The 22,534-nt window shown below is 48.6% G+C and overlaps 1 protein-coding gene across 1 annotated transcript in view; it reads left to right on the top strand.

Annotated features, from left to right (window-relative positions):
- The window catches only part of NPR2 (natriuretic peptide receptor 2), a 558,288-nt gene extending 536,205 nt beyond the window's left edge, over positions 1–22,083 (top strand). Inside the window, exons 21-22 of the mRNA XM_069626775.1 lie at positions 4,017–4,108; positions 10,330–22,083. Coding sequence (XP_069482876.1) covers positions 4,017–4,108; positions 10,330–10,392 — 155 coding nt within the window. The 3' untranslated portion in view covers positions 10,393–22,083. The remainder of the gene's footprint in view (positions 1–4,016; positions 4,109–10,329) is intronic.
- Positions 22,084–22,534: the final 451 nt, after the last annotated feature.

Here is a 22,534-nt window from a genome sequence, read left to right as displayed (position 1 = left end):
CAAATACATAATAATAATGATAACAATAAAGCAATGGTGTAAGAGGGAAAGAGTAGGAACTTGCAGTAGAGGGGGATCAGGAGAGGTTGGGGTGCACACAGTGAGGGAAGGACTGCTCTCATCTCTTCCTGGATCTTGGGGGCCTCCTACTCCATAGCACAGGTTGCATGTTGCCTACTTGCTGGTGGTGGTGGTGGTGGTGGTGGTGGGCCGGGGAAGTGCCAGAACTCAGCCCTATCTGACAATTACTGGTATTGGGAATTAGGTCGCTTCCCAAGACTTCCTGAAAACATATTGCAATCACCATGTGTCTGGCTAGCAGCTGAAGCCTACACCAGCCTGCACTCCAGAAGACCCTGTTCTGACACAGCTATAAGGTCTGCACTATTCTCGCACATCGTGTGTGGGATGTGCGCCACAGGCTGGTGCGTGCCTTGTCTCGCTCACGGCATCGTCACATGAGAGGTATCACCCTTTCCGAACAGAATGGGGAGTCATACCTCGCAGCTCACATGGCGTTGGCGTGTGTCGCCCCCCCCTCCCCCCCAGGGAGCCAGTTCATAAACACAGCTAGGCCAATACCATCCATAGATTTCAACAGGCTCTCTCTACTAAATCTGATGTCTTCCACTTGGGTGGCTCAAAAAAGATTGAGATGTATGGGTGATGTGATCAATATACTGCAGTGTTTGGTGGGTAGAGGTGGCTGGGGCAAGAACTTTAACTGGGCGAGGAGCCATCATGCCTTTTGGCCAGCCCCAGGGCATTGAGCCCATAGCTGTGGAAGCTATACCTTCTGCTATGATATGTCTGCGGCAAGAGGGGCACACAGATGTTGGGTATGCCGTGGAGGAGAGATTACATGCGCTGTGCACAAGCTGGTAAGAGGGTGCACTTTAGCTGTTTGCCCTGGGCACCATACTGTCTAGAAACTGCCCTGCGTGCACACCTGGCACTCTGCAGAATTCTACAGGCTGTTGTGGGCTTCATCACGAGTTGGGCTGTAGCCCTTAAATGCGGCGGTAACGGTATTACCGTTACATTCAAGGGCTGGACCTATCACGAGTTGGGCTCTAAATGGGCTGTTTTACCTCCAGCTTTTTTCCGGAGGTGACAATCCCATTTAGCGTCCTGTTTTCGGCGGTATTGCCGCTGGCTGTATTAGCCCGCAGTATTAGCGCTGGAAATGCCCCATTGGATCCCATGGACCCAATGGGGAATGGGGATTTACCGTTAACGCCCAACGCGTAATCCGGCGGTAATACTACTGGACTGGTGGGTGCTAAGGCTTTTACAGTCGGGCGGTATTACAGCCGGGATAGAGCCCAACTCGTGATGACGCCAGGTTGTGGGGTGCTCAAAATGCCCTGCCTTATGCTCATAGGTAGCGCAGTCCATCCCACAGTTTTTTCTGGAAACGCTTATACCTTCCCAGTAATCATTTTGATCAGAATCATTTCGAGCCACTTGGGAAAAATCTGATAGCCGAAAATATTCTAGGTCTGGCTCTTTTTTAACTCTAATTAAACTGCTACATATTTGGGGGGAACTGGTGGACATTGTGCCATGCAAGATGTTTTTATCTATTTTGAAATTAGAATCTAAATTATTGCATTAAAATGCATTCCCCTCGCTGGGCATTATTACAGCATTAGATCTGAGCATTATTACAGCATTAAAGCCTGGGCATTATTACAGCATTAAAACCTGGTCATTATTACAGCATTAGAGCGGGGCATTATTACAGCATTAGAAATGAACGTTGAATGCATGAGGTGTATTGGCTAGACCAGGTGACCCCTCCTGCCTCACATTAACCCCTGTATATTTCGGATCCTGAGGGGTGGCTGGGTGGGGGGACGGGTAATCCTGTGTGTGATTCTTCCTGCCCAGTCACGGGCAGGGGTGATTTGGTTTGCTGGCACATACAGGGAGAGAGTCTGGAGTGGTGGTTGGATAGCCCTGTTTTTATTGTGTTGGTTTTTGATGTGCACAGGTCAGTCGAACGCAGGAGGCAGAAGGCTGTACATTTCAAATATGCAGAAAAGGACAATACTGTGTCATTACAGTCCAAGGAGGGGTATTATCATAATTGACCTAAAAACATTTGATTGAATTCTTTTGACCTTATTTTCGGTCAAATGTAATTAAATATATATATGGGGTTGGTAAGGGTATAGGTTACGTTGAGGGGAAGTGGGAGGGTGTTGCGGGGAGTCTCCCCCCCCTCATCGTAGACCGACAAAAAGGTCAAATAAATTTGATCAAATGAGATTAGATCAAATGTTTTAGGTGAAATAGACCCAAACCCGAGGAGGAGCCCTCTAACGGGTGTTACCGCCCCACCTATGAGTTATGGGTAAAGGCTGATGACACCATTATCAGCCCTTCTGCCACCGCACCCCCACCACTCAAATACAGGTTAAAAACAAAAGGAAAACAGAGGGAGTCCGTGTTAGTGAGCATAAGGACTGGTTCACCTATCTGGCTCCTTTTTATGCCAGACAACTACAGATATGAAAACTGTGAGGGGTAAAACATCTTTAGGTATACATTTGTAAACAATCATTGCAACCGATCTGCAGAGCTACAGAAACATTTGATTAGATTACACTGTGCTTAATTTACACCGGTTCCAGATGTTCACATCTGTGAAACCTACGCCCTCTGATCCAGAACGTCCTAGACCCAGCCAACTTCAAGGACTTGGACTCAAACAAGCTAGACCTCTACAATAATACTCTGGTGGCCTCTGTGAACAGCATTGACCCCATTAAATTAGCCAAAGCCCAACTAATTGCCCACATTAACAAATGGTTTACGTCTGAACTAAAAATCATCCAGAACCCCCAAAGAGCAGCAGAATTAATTTAGAGGAAATCACCTAACCCTACTAGCAAGGCGCTATTCACCGCAGCAGCCGCCTCCTATAAATCTGCTATCCTCAACGCTAAAAAGGAAACCTATGACAACTGTATCATCAATGCCAAATCCAAGACGAAAGAGCTCTTCAGTATTCTTAGGGGACTTGAGTCCCCAGCACCTCCATCGGAAACCTGTGTAAAAGACGCAGTTTGGTGTGCTAATATACAGAAAGCTCTTGCAGACAACATTGCTATGCTCCAATCCAAAATGGAGGAACAAAAGAACAGCCTGGTCAAGAACGCCAATCCCACCTCCCTCCCACCTATCAGCAGCCCAGATTGCCTGCCCTTTTCCTTCTCAGCGGTCTCGGCTAACGAAGTGGAAAAGATTATTAAAAGCCTCAAACCACTTCCGAAAGGAACCTCCAAAAGTCCAGGTCCTTCAAAAGAATGCCTTAAGAGCAGCATTAAGTAAACCGAGATCTACGCACATCACTAGTTACAGGCAAGTGCCCACTGGCTACCGGTACGGGATAGAATTGCTCGTCATCACCCACAAGTGCCTCTCAAATACCGCCCCCAAATACCTGGCAGATAAATTCAACAAACGCCAACCTACTAGACCAACCAGAGCCATTTACTCACACTGCCTGGCTGTTCCTAGATTTCTGCTAAAAGGAGCAGGGGGAGCAAGCTTCCTTGTGCTAGCTGCCAAACAGCGGAATGCCCTACCCCTTAGCCGCAGAACAGAACCTTCCTTCTGGACCTTCAGAGCCAAAGTAAAGAGTTGGCTCTTCGATAAGAAACAGGAATGATCAGCTACCCCCACCTGTGTACTCGTATTCTTGTTGTAACATTAACTGCTTGGCAGTGTAACTGATTCTCCCATCTTCGACCCCCATGTAACCATGGTCGACCTGCACTTATCTCTGCTGTTGTTTTTTTTGTCTGTTGCTGTCTAAACTGTCTGTAACTCTTTGTATAAGCTTTAAGCACCCAGTTAACTGAGGGTTTGGTGCGTAGTACAAATAAAGAAGCTAAACTGAACAGTGTACTTTTGTTGGGTGCACCTTGTCTGTATGTGTCTTTAATGTTCTTTTCTGTGTTTCACATTCCTCTCTCTAACATTCTTTCGCATTGCCCCTGGAACAGCTCTGAAGATCCACTTGTCGGACACCACAAAGCAGGTCCTGGACGACTTCCAATGCTTCCACCTGGATCTGCGAGGAGACGTGGAAATGAAGGTACCTGCCTGCAGACTAGAGACAGAGTTGGGGACGGACTTGCATTCCGGGGCAGCTTGTGGGGGCCCATTTCGCCATGCTGTCTGGGAGCCCCCTTGCCTACAGCTGGAAAAAACGGTCTGAGGCACAAGTTTAATGGTGACAAAGGAATTCAGTGAGGGGGTTAATAGCTGCAGACTATCATGAGAGTGGCAGCAATCAGGGAGCTGGAACGCTAAATGTCCATTGTAAAGCTTTTAATTGCACGTTGTCTGCAAAGTGCTAATGTAGGTGAAACTGGAGTAAAAAGGCAACAGGTTGATAAGAACTTTTTGGGATACTGCAGGAGGCCAGAGGCAGGTGCGGGCGCCAGCAAACGCTGCCCATAACATGCATACTCAAAGCTTACATTTAATGTCCTGAATTGAACAAGTATGTTGCTGTGTCATAAGACTGTCAACATAGATGCAGCTGCTCAGGGCCCTTTTGAACTGAAAACATTGAAAGGCCCCAACGCCATCTCTGGGTGCATTGAAGCACTTGGAAACATAGTCCCCTCAATTTAGATTAGAACCTGAAAGGGGTGGTTAAGTGTGAGTTATCTACTACAGTTCTCCAACAGAAGGGCCATCATCTGTTATTGTTTTTGTTTTAAGTAACTCTCCACTTGTGTGTTAAGTGCTTTGTTATGACAGCTGTTAGATAATTAGATATGCACTGACATGGAGGTAAATTATATAAGGTTTAAGCAACCTTAGCAAATTGTTCAATAGGCACTTTTCCATGCATGGTGGGAGCAGAAGGGAGGAGGTTTCCTGTACCTGCCCCCTCCAGTTTTGAAACAGCTGATTCCTAAACTGGCTCTACAGATCATGGAGTTTGTAGGTGCAAGGAGGAATAACTGTGGCCGCACCTGTTTTCTGGCACGGCACCCATTATTTCTTTGCAACCCCGCTGAGGAGAAAAATAAGAGTGGGGTGTACGTTTTATAGAAGTATCCCAGTACCCTATCTTCCACCACCTCCAGGAGGGTCTCGGGCTGGACTGCCATTCCTTGTTTCAATGTGTATCTCAGTACAGCCTGCAGCATGACCCCTGCCCTAACCTATGCACAGCAGCCCCTGCAATAGGTCTTTCCTAACCCACCTCCCTCAGATAAAGTGCAGGCACTGCAGGGTGCCGCCCACCCACCAGCACACATGCAGCAATCCCAGCGCCTTTCTGTTCTCCCTTCAGAATGCAGCATTCCATGCAAGCTTCAGTGGTCTCTGGCCTTCTGTGCCACTCGTGGAATTAGGACATCTTCGTTGTCTTCGTCCCCCGTCAGTGCATTTTAGACTGAAAAAAAGGTCAAATAAATTGGATCAAATGTGATTAGGTCAAATGTTTTAGGTCAAATAGACCCAAACCCACTATACTGCCAAGCCACTGGGAGGGCCTCGAGTGCAGGAATATACTTTTAGGGGCTAGTGAAGATGTATTCAAATGCATAGGCAGCCCACTATATCTGTGCATTATGCCACTTCCCACGCCAGAAAGACACGCCCCACAATAACCCACACATACGACGTACTGGTAACGTATCTTCCGGTTCATCCTTGCGACTCAACACAACACAGGACAAACATATTGTACAGATGTTTCGGACTACAACTCCCACCACCCCTAACCTGCACAGTCATTAGCCGGCTATCATGGGAACTGTAGTCTGAAACATCTGAAGAGCCAAAGGTTGAAGACCTCTGTTTAGACACACACACATTGCATGTGATATGTCCCAGAACAGATTAGGGTCTAGAAAATGTTAGAGGGAATTGCTGCCTTGAGGCTTGGCATCCACAGCACTGGGCATTTTGCTTTTCGGCAGAGGGCCTAGGGCATGTCTCCTCGAAGCCTCTCCATGCATCTACAGTGACAAAGAGATGCATCGAGTGAGTAGGCCTCGTCCTGGGCGAACCCACCTGCATTGGGGAAAGCAGCCCTGCCCGCCTTACTTCACCCCTCGGTCTCTCACCTCAGCCTCGCCACTCTTACTATCTCTCACTAGGCTTCGGGGCACAGGAAGAGTTAATTACCAGCCGCGGCAGGACAAGTGACGTGTTCAGACTCTTTCACTGGGGTGGCCCAAGTGGGGCACTGACTTATGCAGGGGTGGCATGAAGTACGAGCACACACACACATAACGATCATAGTTTAGGTTAATGGGGTGGCACCTGTGGGGCCAGTCAGATTTCAGGTGTAGCACTTGCCACCCCAGGCCAGTCTCTGGATGTGCCACTGGGGTGGTGGAAAAGGGGTAGAGAGAGGCCCCCCTTCAAGGAAGAGAACAGGGTGGCCATTGGGGGAGAGAGAAAAGTGAATAAGGGTAGTTAAAGGGATTAGTTTCAATAAAGAGGGTGGAGCAGTTGCACACGGCGACCACTAGGGATCAACCAAAATGCCACTGCTCATAGGCAGTAATGGGCGAGCAGTTGCGGTCGACCAGTAGTAAGGTCGACCACTTATGTCTAAAAACACCCATCAATTTGAACACTACACCTTTCCAAATCCAGTTCAATAATGTAATGTCAGAGTGTTTAATGATCCGTTAGAGAGAAGTTGGGTTCTGGTTTTGGAACTCTCCTGTGCTAAATTCTGTTTGTTGGTTTTGTAGTCCAGATTGTTATGTGCAAGGTCACAGGTAGGTAGGGGTGACCCCATACCCCTGGAAAAGTTTAGAGACTATTTCTCTAATGTTTAATGATGTGATATGATGTGATGAGGCATTTATAACGCGCCTGTACACAAGTGTTTCAGGCGTGACAAGAAAGGAGGGGGAAAGAGAGGGAGGACAAAATAGCGATCTTACTAGGCCTGTGTCATTCAGATCGCACAAGTGCGGGTAAGAGGGATGGGGAGAAGTGCCAGGGGGAGGAGTACGGGAAGTGCAGTTAACTCACAAGTGCAGCCAGTAGGTGGCTCATAAGTGCAGAGAGAAGGGACTGTAGGGTTGCAGATACAGACCCTTAAGTGCTGGGGAGCCGGGAGGCAGTGCAAGGGTAACTGGGCATGAAGGAGCCTGGGCCCGAGTTCAGAGGGTGACCAGGTGACCTATGCATGGAGCAGTCAGGTGCATCAGTAGGGGAGATGAAGAGAGAAAGCGGAAGCAAAAAGGAAGGTCTTGAGTTGCTTCCGGAACTGGAGGTGGTTCTGCTCAAGTTTGAGAGAGGCAGGGAGGCTGTTCCAGAGGGAGGCCCCAGCAGAGGAGATAGATCTGCCCCCAACTCTCTCCATCGAGAAGCGTCTGACCCTCAGAAAGTTGGAGATGGATGAGCGGAGAGCTCGAGAAGGAAGGTGTTTTGTAAAAGAAAGTTGGAGGTGGAGTGGTCCCAGACCCCAGTGCATGATGCTTTCCGTCCTGTAGCTTTCAGGACTGGTGGGTGGACATGGCGTTTAACAGCCCCCCAGCCCAAGCTTTGTTAGGCCTGATCGAAGTGCTTTCCTGGGGTGCTGATAGATTTAAAAAAATTCTTCTGACACGAGAAGTGCTCAGCACGAGCATATCTCCAATCGGAGAAAAAAAAGTAAAAAGAATGGTCTCTGCAATTAAAATAGAAAAGGGATTAGGTCCCTTTTCGGGTGATGGCATCCATGGAAACAGGTTCCAAAATTGCCACCGTCATCAGGAAAGGGACTAAGTCCCTTTTCTATTTTAATGGCGGCGGCCTTTTTTTAACTTTTTTTCTTCCCACTGTGGGCGGTAAATGCACAATCACGCCCAGGAAAGACAGGTTGTTATTGTTCAATCTGCCATTCCTGGGTGCGAATGCTGCTTCTCTCTTTAGTCCAGCAGAGGACACCACACCGTTGAGCATTTGATGCCTAAGGCCCTAACAGGCTCTTGACATATGGGTCTCAATCATAAGTGCTCCCTATACCCAGAAGTGAGGGAGATGAGCAAACTGTGGGGGACAAAGAGGCAACAGTGCTGAATGACAGGGAATGCGAATGCTGAGATTTTTAAGTTCAAGCTCAGATTCTTTCAAGGGGTCTGTTTTCAGTTCCTTTTAAGACAGAGAAGTTTGGGGGTATTCTGGAGCCTGCGTGTGTTGCTTGAGAAGGCTTGTTTTCTGTTCGTCCCATCTAACAATATAATAAAAGGCCATATGTATGTTTGTCCGATGCAGTAGCTTCGCCTGTTGCCACCGCTAGAGGCAGCTGTTGCCTTAGGATATATAGAGACAATTCCAATTCACGTAGCTTTTCACGTTGCCACTGCTAGAGGGAGCTGTTGGTTTCGGATTTATAGTGGTCCTACTGTGTCAATGAAAACCTGCCCTTTAGCCCGTGTACACTGGCCTGTACATTCATTTTTATATATTCTGATTTCCAGTCTGACAATGTGGACTTTTGTGTTGCTTTGTTGCCATAGACGGTGTGATTATCTTCCAGGTAGGAGGGGGCGCTGGCCCCCATTGCTATGGAGGTAGCACAGGTTGTGTTGAAGATAATACGCGCCTGGGGGGCTGCCGGTTTAGATACTTTAGTGTAAATAACAAAGACACAACTGGAGATTAAGTATTGCTGCAGTCTTGGAAATAGTCAAACTAGACAAACATGGTGGTGCGTCCAGTTACCTACATGTTAGTCTACCTGATATTAGCACCCCAGCTGGTGGCAGCCTCCCAACCAATAAGGAATCACAGAAATGGGTATATACCTCATGGTAGAGCCCCCGTTCTGAGTCTCCTCGGAGGCGGGAGGCTGGCATCTTCCCTGCTGGGAGGAAGGCAAGTCTGCCCTCATGCTCACCCACGTCTCATTCTCCACACCCCCAAATTCCACATCCCGAACCTAACCCCACCCCACTTACCTGGTGCTCCCTTGTACCTCGCTGGTGCCTGCAACAAGCAGTGTTCCCGCGCATCACAGTCACGACAGTGGCCTCCATGGAAAAGGAGAAGGGACTACACAGTCCTTCTCCCTTGTCCATGGCGACCATCATGGTCTGTAGTTTCTTCAAGTTGAGAAATGGCCAACACGCTGTTTAACTTGGAAAAAAACTATTCACCAGAAGCAATGTTTTAGCCGCACAGCTCCTGCAGCTCCCCTCTGAGAGCAGTTGGGTGGCTGCATCGTATGTCATTGTTCCAATGTTAATAGGGCTATTTATTTATTTATTCATGCAATGTTTGTGAATACCTGTATATTTATTTATTTATGCAACGTTTGTTGGATACAAGCATCCGACAAACCTTGCATAAATAAATAAATAATCTGGGTCCATGGATCCGACAGACATTACATAAATAAATAAACTGAGTCGTGGCCGAGGACTGTAACTTCCACTGGTGACCCCTTGCAGTGGGTCACCAGAGGAAGTTATAGTTTGCTTGTCCTGCAGTTGTGACCTGGATCAAAGTCCTGTAGTGGGGCGGAGCAGCTCAGCAACTCATTGCCGCCATGAGTGCTCTGCCGTCGTGGGCGTTTTTTGTTTTCTTCCTTCCATTTTTTTTTCCATGTAACCCAGCGCAGAGGATGGGTTTGTGGTGGCTGACTCTGGCCGGATCCCGAGATCTGGCTACACATCTGGTGCCGGATCTCAGATCCGGCAAGAGCGGGTCCAATGACCAGCACTGGTTCTGGTGAAATAGGCTTTCAGTGTTGATCGTAATGGCATAAGCAACAGAGAACTGACATCAGCAGACAAGAGCAACGTCAGAGATACTAAAGGGCCCTTAAGTTAAAATGTCTTTAGTGCCCACATGTTGCCATCACGAGTCCTAATGGTGATGCGGGTGGATGCAGGGGTAAAGTCTGCCTCGTTCTTAGGCCACTTCCACTGTGCGTTTGCATCAGTGAATATATAAAGTCTTCAGGGTAGCCTGATTGGCCGCATTCCCCTCTCAGGATGTTAGTTAATTTACTTGTGGTAACACGCTTAATACCGGAGACCAGTCTCTAAGAGCGGGACCAGGATCCGTACATTTGCTGCTCTGCAATGTATTGCTTCCAAGACAAGCAGGCTGCCCCTAAGCTATCCTCCCGCAACTCATGGCTGCCCTAAGTCTTCTCAGGCCACACTGTCAGCTAATGCTGGCCACATCTTCATGGGCCAGCACCTACAGCTTAAGCCTATAACTTGTGGGGAGGGCATTAATGGCCAGTATAGCCCTCAGCAGCAGGCCACAATGCTATATTAATCTATGTTACTTTGCATTGATTGCCTGAGACACTTACATTGATTTCTTGTTCCGTCACAGGGAAAAGGCAAAATGCGGACATATTGGCTCCTGGGAGAGCGAACGGAGGATGACATCATCTGAAGGACTCTTTTCATATCCACATATATCTATTTTTCAATATCTGTCGGCTCCCTGCTCCTGAGAGCTGAGAAAGAAGCTGCTTCCTTTCAGAGATACACCACCTTATCCGCAGAGTCCCGCTGGTCACGGCAGTGAGCCGCTCCACCCCGGATGGGACACCACACCCAGGCCGCCCCTTGCATTAGGGGCATGTTGTGGAGGGCGGGTTCGGAACAGAGTTCCTCCTTCAGAACCGTGGTCGCGCGGGCGGAACCGAGGCACCGCGCTCTACTGGAGCAGTCCTCGAGTGGACAACTTGCCAGTCACTCCAAGTTGGGACCTCGTCGGATCTGCGTTGCAAGCAATAGCCCTCGGAAGGCGCCTTGGCCGGCGCACCCAGCAATTTCCGAGAACCAATGAACTACGCTGGCCCGTAGCCAGATCTCTTGAAGGGTGGGTCAGAAACTGTGGACCCCGGACACGTTGTTGACTCTCAAAAGCCTCCCTCAGGGAGAAACGGTTTGTTGTATGTTGTGGTTGGAAGTAGAAGGTCGCGCGCTGGTGGAAAGAAGTAGTAAGCTGAATGCATTTGGGGCAAGGGGCTGCCAGTAATGAACCTTAGACCTTAGGGTCCCAGGCCCATCTTCCCTATGGACACTTAGAAGCAAATCTCTTGGTATCATTGGCAACCCTCTAACCCACGTGCAATCATTGAGATAGGTTTCTGAGGTTCTGAGTAGCTTATCGCTTCCAGGCCCAAGTGGGAGACCCTCGGAGTGTGCCTCCTGCACCTCAGCCATCTTGGGGAGAGTGTTCCCGAGTCACTCTCCTGACTGGGGGGTCTCACAGTTGTCATTAGCCTCCCAGGTCACAGAGTTCTCCCAGGTGTAGACTTCATGGTAAGTGGAATACGCTGCAGCCGAAGGACCGTGAGATATGGCGTATCCATCAAGCCGTGCCTTTGGGATACAGGCGCCTTATCTCCGACAGTGTCTTTCTGACACCCCACCTCTGCATCCAACTGTGCCCTCCCTACTCCCCCATGGAACACATCTGTCTCATCCCAATGTTTTAACTAAGATGTTTGATTGCACCTGCCATCTGCGAGTTGAAGGGTCTCCATCTGATCCAGTGTGCCTTCCTAAAGACCCCCTTTACTCTCTCCAGTGGTCCCTAATGCGCCTCTGGAATGCTATCATATGAGGACTATATTAGATTCGCTGTATAGGTGCTACTGTGGACTTTCTGTCACCCCCACCCATTTCTGTACCTCCTTACCAGATACCTTAATCTGCCTCTGCAGAGCAGCACCCCTAAAGGACCCCCCTACCTCTGCTGCAGCTTAATCTATCCATTCATCTAGTCTTCCTCCTCTGTATCTGTATGCCAGCGACTTAGCCATGTATCACAGCATATGATACCCACTGTTACCCTTAGAGACTGTCTTTAACTCACTGTGCCTTCTTTCAAGCACTCGTTCCTCCTCAAAGGCACTCCTAATCCCGCGAAACCCTCATTTAGCCCCCCAGCTGTGATTAATACCAATACTCTCTTTTAGCTCCTCAGATGTACTCTTTACCCCTCTATACCCTCACTCATGCACTGTTAGCTCCTCAGATGTACTCTTTACCCCTCTATAGCCTGACTGATGGACTGTGTTAACTCCTCAGATGTACTCTTTACCCCTCTATACCCTCACTGATGCACTGTGTTAGCTCCTCAGATGTACTCGTTACCCCTCTATACTCTCACTCATGCACTGTGTTAGCTCCTCAGATGTACTCTTTACCCCGCTATACCCTCATTGGTGCACTGTGTTAGCTCCTCAGATGTACTCTTTACCCCTCAACACCCTCACTGATGCACTGTGTTAGCTCCTCAGATGTACTCTTTACCCCTCAATACCCTCACTGATGCACTATGTTAGCTCCTCAGATGTACTCTGTACCCCTCAATGCCTTCACTGATGCACTGTGTTAGCGCCTCAGATGTACTCTTTACCCCTCTATACCCTCACTGATGCACTGTGTTAGCTCCTCAGATGTACTCGTTACCCCTCTATACCCTAACTGATGCACCGTGTTACCTCCTCAGATGTACTCTTTAGCCCTCTAAACCCCCACTCATGCACCGTGTTACATCCTCATATGTACTCTTTACCCCTCTATACCATCACTCATGCACTGTGTTAGCTCTTCTATGCCCCCACTGATGCATTGTGTTAGCTCCTCAGATGTACTCGTTACCACTCTATACCCTCACCCATGCACGGTGTTAGCTTCTCAGATGTACTCTTTACCCCGCTATACCCTCACTGATGCACTGTGCTAGCTCCTCAGATGTACTCTTTACCCCTCAATACCCTCAGATGTACTCTTTACCCCTCAATACCCTCACTGATGCACTGTGTTAGCTCCTCAGATGTACTCTGTACCCCTCTATACCATCACTGATGCACTTTGTTAGTGCCTCAGATGTACTCTTTACCCCTCTATACCCTCACTGATGCACTGTGCTAGCTCCTCAGATGTACTTGTTACCCCTCTATACCCTCACTGATGCACCTTGTTAGCTCCTCAGATGTACTCTTTACCCTTCTATACCCCCGCTCATGCACCGTATTACATCCTCATATGTACTCTTTACCCCTCTATACCCTCACTCATGCACTATGTTAGCTCATCAGAGGTACTCCTTACCCCTCTATACCCTCACTGATGCACTGTGTTAGCTTCTCAGTTGTACTCATTACCCCTCTATACCCTCAATGATGCACTGTATTAGCTCCTCAGATGTACTCTTTACCCTCTCTATACCCTCACTGATGCACTCTGTTAGCTCCTCAGATGTACTCTTTACCCCTCTGTACCCTCACTCATGCACTGTGTTAGCTCCTAAGATGTACTCTTTACCCTTCGATACCCTCACTGATGCACTGGGTTAGCTCCTCAGATGTACTCTTTACCCTTTTATACCCTCACTGATGCACCGTGTTAGCTACTCAGATATACTTGTTTCCCCTCTATACCCTCACTGATGCACCGTGTTAGCTCCTCAGATGTACTCTTTACCCCTCTATACCCCCGCTCATGCACCGTGTTACATCCTCATATGTACTCTTTACCCCTCTATACCCTCACTCATGCACTGTGTTAGCTGCTCAGAGGTACTCATTACCCCTCTATACCCTCAATGATGCACTGTATTAGCTCCTCAGATGTACTCTTTACCCCCTCTATACCCTCACTGATGCACTCTGTTAGCTCCTCAGATGTACTCTTTACCCCTCTATACCCTCACTCATGCACTGTGTTAGCTCCTCAGATGTACTCTTTACCCTTCGATACCCTCACTGATGCACTGTGTTAGCTCCTCAGATGTACTCTTTACCCTTCAATACCCTCACTGATGCACTGTGTTAGCTCCTCAGATGTACTCTTTACCCTTCCATACCCTCACTGATGCACTGTGTCAGCTCCTCCAATGTACTTGATAACCCTCTATACCCTCACTGATGCACTGTGTTAGCTCCTCATATGTACCTGTTACCCCTCTGTACCCTCACTGATGCACTGTGTTAGCTCCTCAGATGTACTCTTTACCCCTCTATGCCCTCACTTATGCACCGTGTTAGCTCCTCAGATGTACTCTTTACCCCTCTATAACCTCACTCAGGCACTGTGTTAGCTCCTCAGAGGTACTCTTTACCCCTCTATACCCTCACTCATGCACTGTGTTAGCTTCTCAGATGTACTCATTACCCCTCTATACCCTCACTCAGGCACTGTGTTAGCTCCTCAGAGGTACTCTTTACCCATCTATACCCTCACTCATGCACTGTGTTAGCTTCTCAGATGTACTCATTACCCCTCTAGACCCTCAATGATGCACTGTGTTAGCTCCTCAGCTGTTCTCTTTACCCCTTTATACCCTCACTGATGCACTCTGTTAGCTCCTCAGATGTACTCTTTACCTCTCTATACCCTCACTCATTCACTGTGTTAGCTCCTCAGATGTACTCTTTACCCTTCTATACCCTCACTGATGCACTGTGTTAGCTCCTCAGATGTACGCTTTACCCCTCAATACCCTCACTGATGCACTGTGTTAGCTCCTCAGATGTACTCTTTACCCCTCAATACCCTCACTGATGCACTGTGTTAGCTCCTCAGATGTACTCTGTACCCCCCAATGCCTTCACTGATGCACTGTGTTAGCGCCTCAGATGTACTCTTTACCCCTCTATACCCTCACTGATGCACTGTGTTAGCTCCTCAGATGTACTCGTTACCCCTCTATACCCCCACTCATGCACCGTGTTACATCCTCATATGTACTCTTTACCCCTCTATACCCTCACTCATGCACTGTGTTAGCTCCTCTATGCTCCCACTGATGCACTGTGTTAGCTCCTCAGATGTACTCGTTACCCCTCTATACCCCCACTCATGCACCGTGTTACATCCTCATATGTACTCTTTACCCCTCTATACCCTCACTCATGCACTGTGTTAGCTCCTCTATGCTCCCACTGATGCACTGTGTTAGCTCCTCAGATGTACTCGTTACCCCTCTATACCCTCACTCATGCACGGTGTTAGCTCCTCAGATGTACTCTTTACCCCGCTATACCCTCACTGATGCACTGTGTTAGCTCCTCAGATGTACTCTTTACCCCTCAATACCCTCACTGATGCACTGTGTGAGCTCCTCAGATGTACTCTGTACCCCTCTATACCATCACTGATGCACTGTGTTAGCGCCTCAGATGTACTCTTTACCCCTCTATACCCTCACTGATGCACTGTGTTAGCTCCTCAGATGTACTCTTTACTCCTCTATACCCTCACTAATGCACTGTGTTACATCCTCATAGATACTCTTTACCCCTCTTTACCCTCACTGATGCACCGTGTTAGCTCTTTAGATGTACCCTTTACCCCTCTATACCCTCACTGATGCACTGTGTTAGCTTCTCAGATGTATTCTTTACCCCTCTATACCCTCAATGATGCACTGTTTTTAGCTTCTCAGATGTATTCTTTACCCCTCTATACCCTCACTGATGCACTGTGTTCAAGGCCCTTGTTGTAGCACTCTTTTAGTTCTTCATTTGCATTCTTAACCCACCAGACCCTCGTTGAAGCACTCCTCATGTATTTTTATAACGTGCTATGCCCTGTTTAAGCACTCTTTTAGATCCTCAGGTGCACTCATATTTCCGCTAAAGCCTCATTGAAACGGCCTTTTATGCCTCGTGTGTCATCCCGACCCCACTATGCTCGCACTGCATGTGTCTCCCGACCCCTCTGTGCCACGGCAGTGGCTGCACGTTTATAGAATCTCCCTATATATATGTTTCTTTCTCCTTGCCCACCCACCTCCTTGGAAATGGACCTCACGATGTCCAGCTCTGCCTACCAAGAAGCTCCCAGTCTGTACCTCAAGGCGACCATTTCTCCCACATGTGCATTCTCCAAGATCAATCACTTCTATTCCAGAGGTTCCCTTTCTCCCCAGCTTTGCCCCAGCTGCAGAGTCCCTCTTCTCTTTTTGATAGGGTCCTCCTGCTGTCTGTCCTCTCCCCAGCTTTGGCCCAGCTGCAGAGTCCCTCTTCTCTTTTTGGTATGGTCCTCCTGCTGTCTGTCCTCTCCCCAGCTTTGCCCCAGCTGCAGAGTCCCTCATCTCTTTTTGGTAGGGTCCTCCTGCTGTCCGTCCTCTCCCCAGCTTTGGCCCAGCTGCAGAGTCCCTCTTCTCTTTTTGGTAGGGTCCTCCTGCTGTCTGTCCTCTCCCCAGCTTTGGCCCAGCTGCAGAGTCCCTCTTCTCTTTTTGGTAGGGTCCTCCTGCTGTCTGTCCTCCTCCCAGGTTTTCCCCAGCTGCATAGCCCCTCTTCTCTTTCTGCTAGGGTCCTCCTGCTCTCTGTCCATAGAATCCTTCTAAGACCATACACCCCACCCTCTCACAAGTTCATCACACATCTGATGCACTTGGCTCGTTGCACCCATCAGTTCATGTGTGCAATACCTGCCTCATTCTTTACACCGAGGATCTGCAACCCTTTGCTCACCAGAGGTTTTGGACTACATCTCCCATCAGCCCCAGCCCGCCTAGTCAATGGTGAGGGATGTTAGGGGTTATAGTCCATAACACCAGGACAGCCTCAGGTTGCACACACTGACTAGATAGCAATGTTCTTCTGCCTTAGGGTGCAGCTGTTGCTTGTGCCGAAGTCCCCATCTATCCAGGGGTCCATGTCAGCCATTCCTGATGAACCTCATTGGTTGCTTTCGTATTGACATCTTGGAGGGATTCTATTCTCCTCATACCCTCCTGGGAAATGTCGCCCTAGCGTGGCGATGGTCTTTGTGACGTAACCCGCGCCTCTGGTTCCCACTGATTTTTGAAATAAGAACCTTGGTGGCTTTGCTTGGCTCTCACTTCCAGAATCTCCCAACCTCATCTGTCTCTGACAATCTATGCCACGCCTTTATTGTCAGCTGTAGTGGCTCGTGCCAGCGCATTGCACCATGGAACTCTGCCCCCAATGTGGCTTGCCATGGTGCTTGAAAAAGGGAGGGTCATGGGAGTCTGCCCTTAAGGAGAAAGTCAAGGGGAGGGGACAGCACATGAGAAGGAGCAGATGGCAGAAGGGATTTCCGAGCTTGGAGGCACACCATGGAAAGGGTGCCATGGTAATGGAACCCCAAGACATAGGGGCAACCCTGAGATATGTCTGGTGTTTGCAGCAGGCACCAGAGTCATGACAGGCACCGGAGTCGTGAGAGTATCTAATCTCAGAGCTCGCCACAATCTCTATTCCAATGCTCAGTATCCTCCATGGCTACCCTTGGGTAGCGTGGGCTGAGCTCGCAGTTCACTCTACCTAGACTCATCCTTGGGTAGCGTGGGCCATCATTGGCCTGTGAGCACGGAGGCTTTTCCCATGGTAGGTCGCGGAATGTGGAGGCCACCTGACTTACCATGGCAAATGGTCTGTTTCCTTATATGTAGGGTGGCTGTCCTCACTTGGGCAATAAATCAGCGTCTGTAAGGTAACACACCTTATTTGAAACACTTATTTTAAAAAACATATTTTGAACTCTGATATCTGTGAAAACCATGAGATGGCCCATTATCCTGACATGCCATCTGGCAGCAAACCATGAGATGGCACATTATCCTGACATGCCATCTGGCAGCAAACCTTGAGATGGCCCATTATCCTGACACGCCATCTGGCAGCAAACCATGAGATGGCCCATTATCCTGACACACCATCTGGCAGCAAACCATGAGATGGCCCATTACCCTGACACGCCGTCTGGCAACAAACCATGAGATGGCCCATTACCCTGACACACCATCTGGTAACAAACCATGAAATGGCACATTATCCTGACATGCCATCTGGCAGAAAACCATGCAATGGCCCATTATCCTGACATGCCATCTGGTAGCAAACCATGCAATGGCCCATTATCCTGACATGCCATCTGGTAACAAAACATGAGATGGCCCATAATCCTGACACACGATCTGGTAACAAACCATGAGATGGCCCATTATGCTGAGATGCCACCTAGCAGAAAACCATGAGATGGCACATTATCCTCACATGCCATCTGGTAACAAACCATGAGATGGCCCATTACCCTGGCATGCCATCTGGCAGAAAACCATGATATGGCCCATAATCCTGACATGCCATCTGGCAGCAAACCACGAGATGGCGCATTATGCTGAGATGACACCCAGCAGAACACCATGCGATGGCCCATAATCCTGACATGCCATCTGGCAGAAAACCATGCAATGGCCCATTATCCTGACATGCCATCTGGCAGAAAACCATGCAATGGCCCATTATCCTGACATGACATCTGGTAGCAAACCATGCAATGGCCCATTATCCTGACATGCCATCTGGTAGCAAACCATGCAATGGCCCATTATCCTGACATGCCATCTGGTAGCAAACCATGCAATGGTCCATTATCCTGACATGCCATCTGGCAGAAAACCATGCAATGACCCATTATCCTGGCATACCATCTGGCAGAAAACCATGCAATGGCCCATTATCCTGACATGCCATCTGGTAGCAAACCATGCAATGGCCCATTATCCTGACATGCCATCTGGTAGCAAACCATGCAATGGCCCATTATCCTGACATGCCATCTGGTAGCAAACCATGCAATGGCCCATTATCCTAACATGCCATCTGGCAGGAAACCATGAGATGGCCCATTATGCTGAGATGCAACCCAGCAGAAAACCATGATATGGCCCATTATCCTGACATGCCATCTGGTAGCAAACCATGCAATGGCCCATTATCCTGACATGCCATCTGGCAGCAAACCATGAGATGGCCCATTATGCTGAGATGCCACCTAGCAGAAAACCATGAGATGGCACATTATCCTGACATGCCATCTGGTAACAAACCATGAGATGGCCCATTACCCTGGCATGCCATCTGGCAGAAAACCATGATATGGCCCATAATCCTGACATGCCTTCTGGCAGCAAACCACGAGATGGCGCATTATGCTGAGATGACAACCAGCAGAACACCATGCGATGGCCCATAATCCTGACATGCCATCTGGCAGCAAACCACGAGATGGCGCATTATGCTGAGATGACACCCAGCAGAACACCATGAGATGGCACATTATACCGACATGCCATTTGGCAGAAACCCATGCAATGGCCCATTATCCTGACATGCCATCTGGCAGAAAACCATGCAATGGCCCATTATCCTGACATGCCACCTGGCAGAAAACCATGCAATGGCCCATTATCCTGACATGCCATCTGGTAGCAAACCATGAGATGGCCCATTATCCTGACATGCCATCTGGTAGCAAACCATGCAATGGCCCATTATCCTGACATGCCATCTGGTAGCAAACCATGCAATGGCCCATTATCCTGACATGCCACCTGGCAGCAAACCATGAGATGGCCCATTATGCTGGGATGCCATCTGGCAGCAAACCTTGAGATGGCCCATTATCCTGACACACCATCTGTCAGAAAACCATGCAATGGCCCATTATCCTGACATGCCATCTGGCAGAAAACCATGCAATGGCCCATTATCCTGACATGCCATCTGGTAGCAAACCATGCAATGGCCCATTATCCTGACATGCCATCTGGTAGCAAACCATGCAATGGCCCATTTTCCTGACATGCCATCTGGCAGCAAACCATGAGATGGCCCATTATGCTGAGATGCCACCTAGCAGAAAACCATGAGATGGCACATTATCCTGACATGCCATCTGGTAACAAACCATGAGATGGCCCATTACCCTGGCATGCCATCTGGCAGAAAACCATGATATGGCCCATAATCCTGACATGCCATCTGGCAGCAAACCACAAGATGGCGCATTATGCTGAGATGACACCCAGCAGAACACCATGCGATGGCCCATAATCCTGACATGCCATCTGGTAGCAAACCATGCAATGGCCCATTATCCTGACATGCCATCTGGTAGCAAACCATGCAATGGCCCATTATCCTGACATGCCATCTGGTAGCAAACCATGCATTGACCCATTATCCTGACATGCCATCTGGCAGCAAACCATGAGATGGCCCATTATGCTGAGATGCAACCCAGCGGAAAACCATGATATGGCCCATTATCCTGACATGCCATCTGGTAGCAAACCATGCAATGGCCCATTATCCTGACATGCCATCTGGTAGCAAACCATGCAATTGCCCATTACCCTGACATGCCATCTGGCAGCAAACCATGAGATGGCCCATAATGCTGAGATGCCACCTAGCAGAAAACCATGAGATGGCACATTATCCTGACATGCCATCTGGTAACAAACCATGAGATGGCCCATTACCCTGGCATGCCATCTGGCAGCAAACCATGATATGGCCCATAATCCTGACATGCCATCTGGCAGCAAACCACGAGATGGCGCATTATGCTGAGATGACACCCAGCAGAACACCATGCGATGGCCCATAATCCTGACATGCCATCTGGCAGCAAACCACGAGATGGCGCATTATGCTGAGATGACACCCAGCAGAACACCATGAGATGGCACATTATACCGACATGCCATCTGGCAGAAAACCATGAGATGGCGCATTATCCTGACATGCCATCTGGCAGCAAAACATGAGATGGCACATTATCCTGACATGCCATCTGGCAAGACCATTCTGGTTACAGCTCCCTACCAGTCTCACTAAAAATTCCCACCTTAACTAACAAATCAGTGCCAGCCAATTTTTTATCCTTGCAGGCTTCCTTCGGGTGGCATCATTAGCCGACCGGCCGCACAGGAATCATTGTATCATTCCACTTCAATAGACACATCCTTCAGACATTTGACCTCCATCATCAGATCCTCTTAGACAGCACTATATCTCTCTTCTTAATGACCCACAGGCGTCACTTCAACTCTCTCCTCCTCCATCCCTCAGACATCACTCCTACTCACTCCTCAATGGCTGCAATGGCATTATTTCAACTCCCTTCTCACACTGACTCCACGTGCAACATTACAGCTCCATCTGTACTCACCCCCAGACTATAACTCCCTCCTCACCTACCGCACTGTCATCTTTAAATTTACTTCTGCACTGACCCTGCAGAGGGCATTGCTATCACTCGGTTCGTTGACCCACTGCGAATCATTAGTGGGCCCCGTCGTGTGGCCCCCATAGAGGACCACAGCCCTCCACGACACATGGATCCATGAGCTTGAGGAAAACCTCCCAAACTGCTTTCATCAGAGCTTTCTGTAATTTCTCACATTACTGAAATGCACATTTCAGGAGATCTTCCCTCAATATCTAACTCAGTGGCCTGGTCAGTTTCACCACAGCCTCCTCAATCTTCTCTTTTATCCTTTGAGTTCACACCAATCCCATGTATTATTTCTCTTTCTGGTCTAAAGGTCACCTCAAACATCCTTCTTTGACTACTTGTGTTTCGGCAAAGTCCTCTGACCCACCCCTTGCTTTTCAGTGTGCACCCTTAGTCTGCCAGATCTCAGTGCCCCTGTGCCTCTTTCATCTCTTGGATTTCAGTGGAGTCCCTTCACCCTACCCATTCTGGTCCCTTGGCTGTCCAGTTGTCACCTACTTTCATCTCTGTGTCATTATTGTTTCAGTGGTTTCTTCCCTTCGCCACACTATTTAGTGCGAGATATGATAGGACTAGTCTCTCACTTTCCCTCTCGTGCGTTGCTCTCTCTTTCTGGTTACGAAGGAGGTTCTTCTTCTTCAGTATTTTCTGTTACTCACCAATAACATCTTGCAATATGCCTTCCTCCTTCCTAAAGCATCAGCCGGCCCACGAATCTCACCCAGGCATCCACAGAATAAAATGGCGAGCAAGATCTGCACAGGAAATCATCTCGCTTAGGTATTTCCATCAGTAGACATGCCGCGCAAACTCCTAAACATTCTACTGGACATGCAGGGAGAGTTCCTGAGTTTACATACTTGACCTCAGAGAAATGCACTCGTCCCATGGTGACCGTATCTACCAGTGCTTTCTGTAAAATGGGGCATGACATGATTTAGCACGCTTCATATTGGGTCAATACTGCCACCCAAAAAGGCCCGCCATGCACAGTCAAACCTGTATTTACCATTTGCTGCAAAGTTTGCTTGAAGTAAATGGCAAATAAAAGTTTCAAAACTCGCCAGCAAGATCGAGTCCCACGTAAATGGGAACTTTGCAGCAGGCCTCCACCAATTCACATCCTCTGGCCAATATTACATAGGAACCACTGGCAGCTCATTTATAAAGAGGAGGTCCAAATTGTGTTGGGATCTGTGTGTCCACTGTTTATTAAGGGAATGGGGACAGTTCAAACAGGAAACTAGGGATGTGATATGACTGTCTGTAGATTGGAGACATGGCTTCTGGAAACCCATCTGCTCTACCGTGATTGTAGAGGCAGTTAGGCCCTTCAACGCCCCCCTCCTCCTCTGTCTGCTATTCAACCAGTGTTAAAAAATCCGAAACCAAAAGTATGTACTCAGGTGTGTGCACTCAGACAATACCTCTGACTCTCAGGTATAGGTACATTACTGGCCAGCAACTGCATTCTCTTCAAAGCACTGACAATCACACCCAAACTCATTTCCACCACT

Source organism: Ambystoma mexicanum, chromosome 6p, assembly GCF_040938575.1.
Source record: "Ambystoma mexicanum isolate Mex_15411 chromosome 6p, UKY_AmexF1_1, whole genome shotgun sequence".
Classification (NCBI taxonomy): Eukaryota; Metazoa; Chordata; class Amphibia; order Caudata; family Ambystomatidae; genus Ambystoma; species Ambystoma mexicanum.
This window is presented reverse-complemented; position numbering and strand designations above follow the sequence as displayed.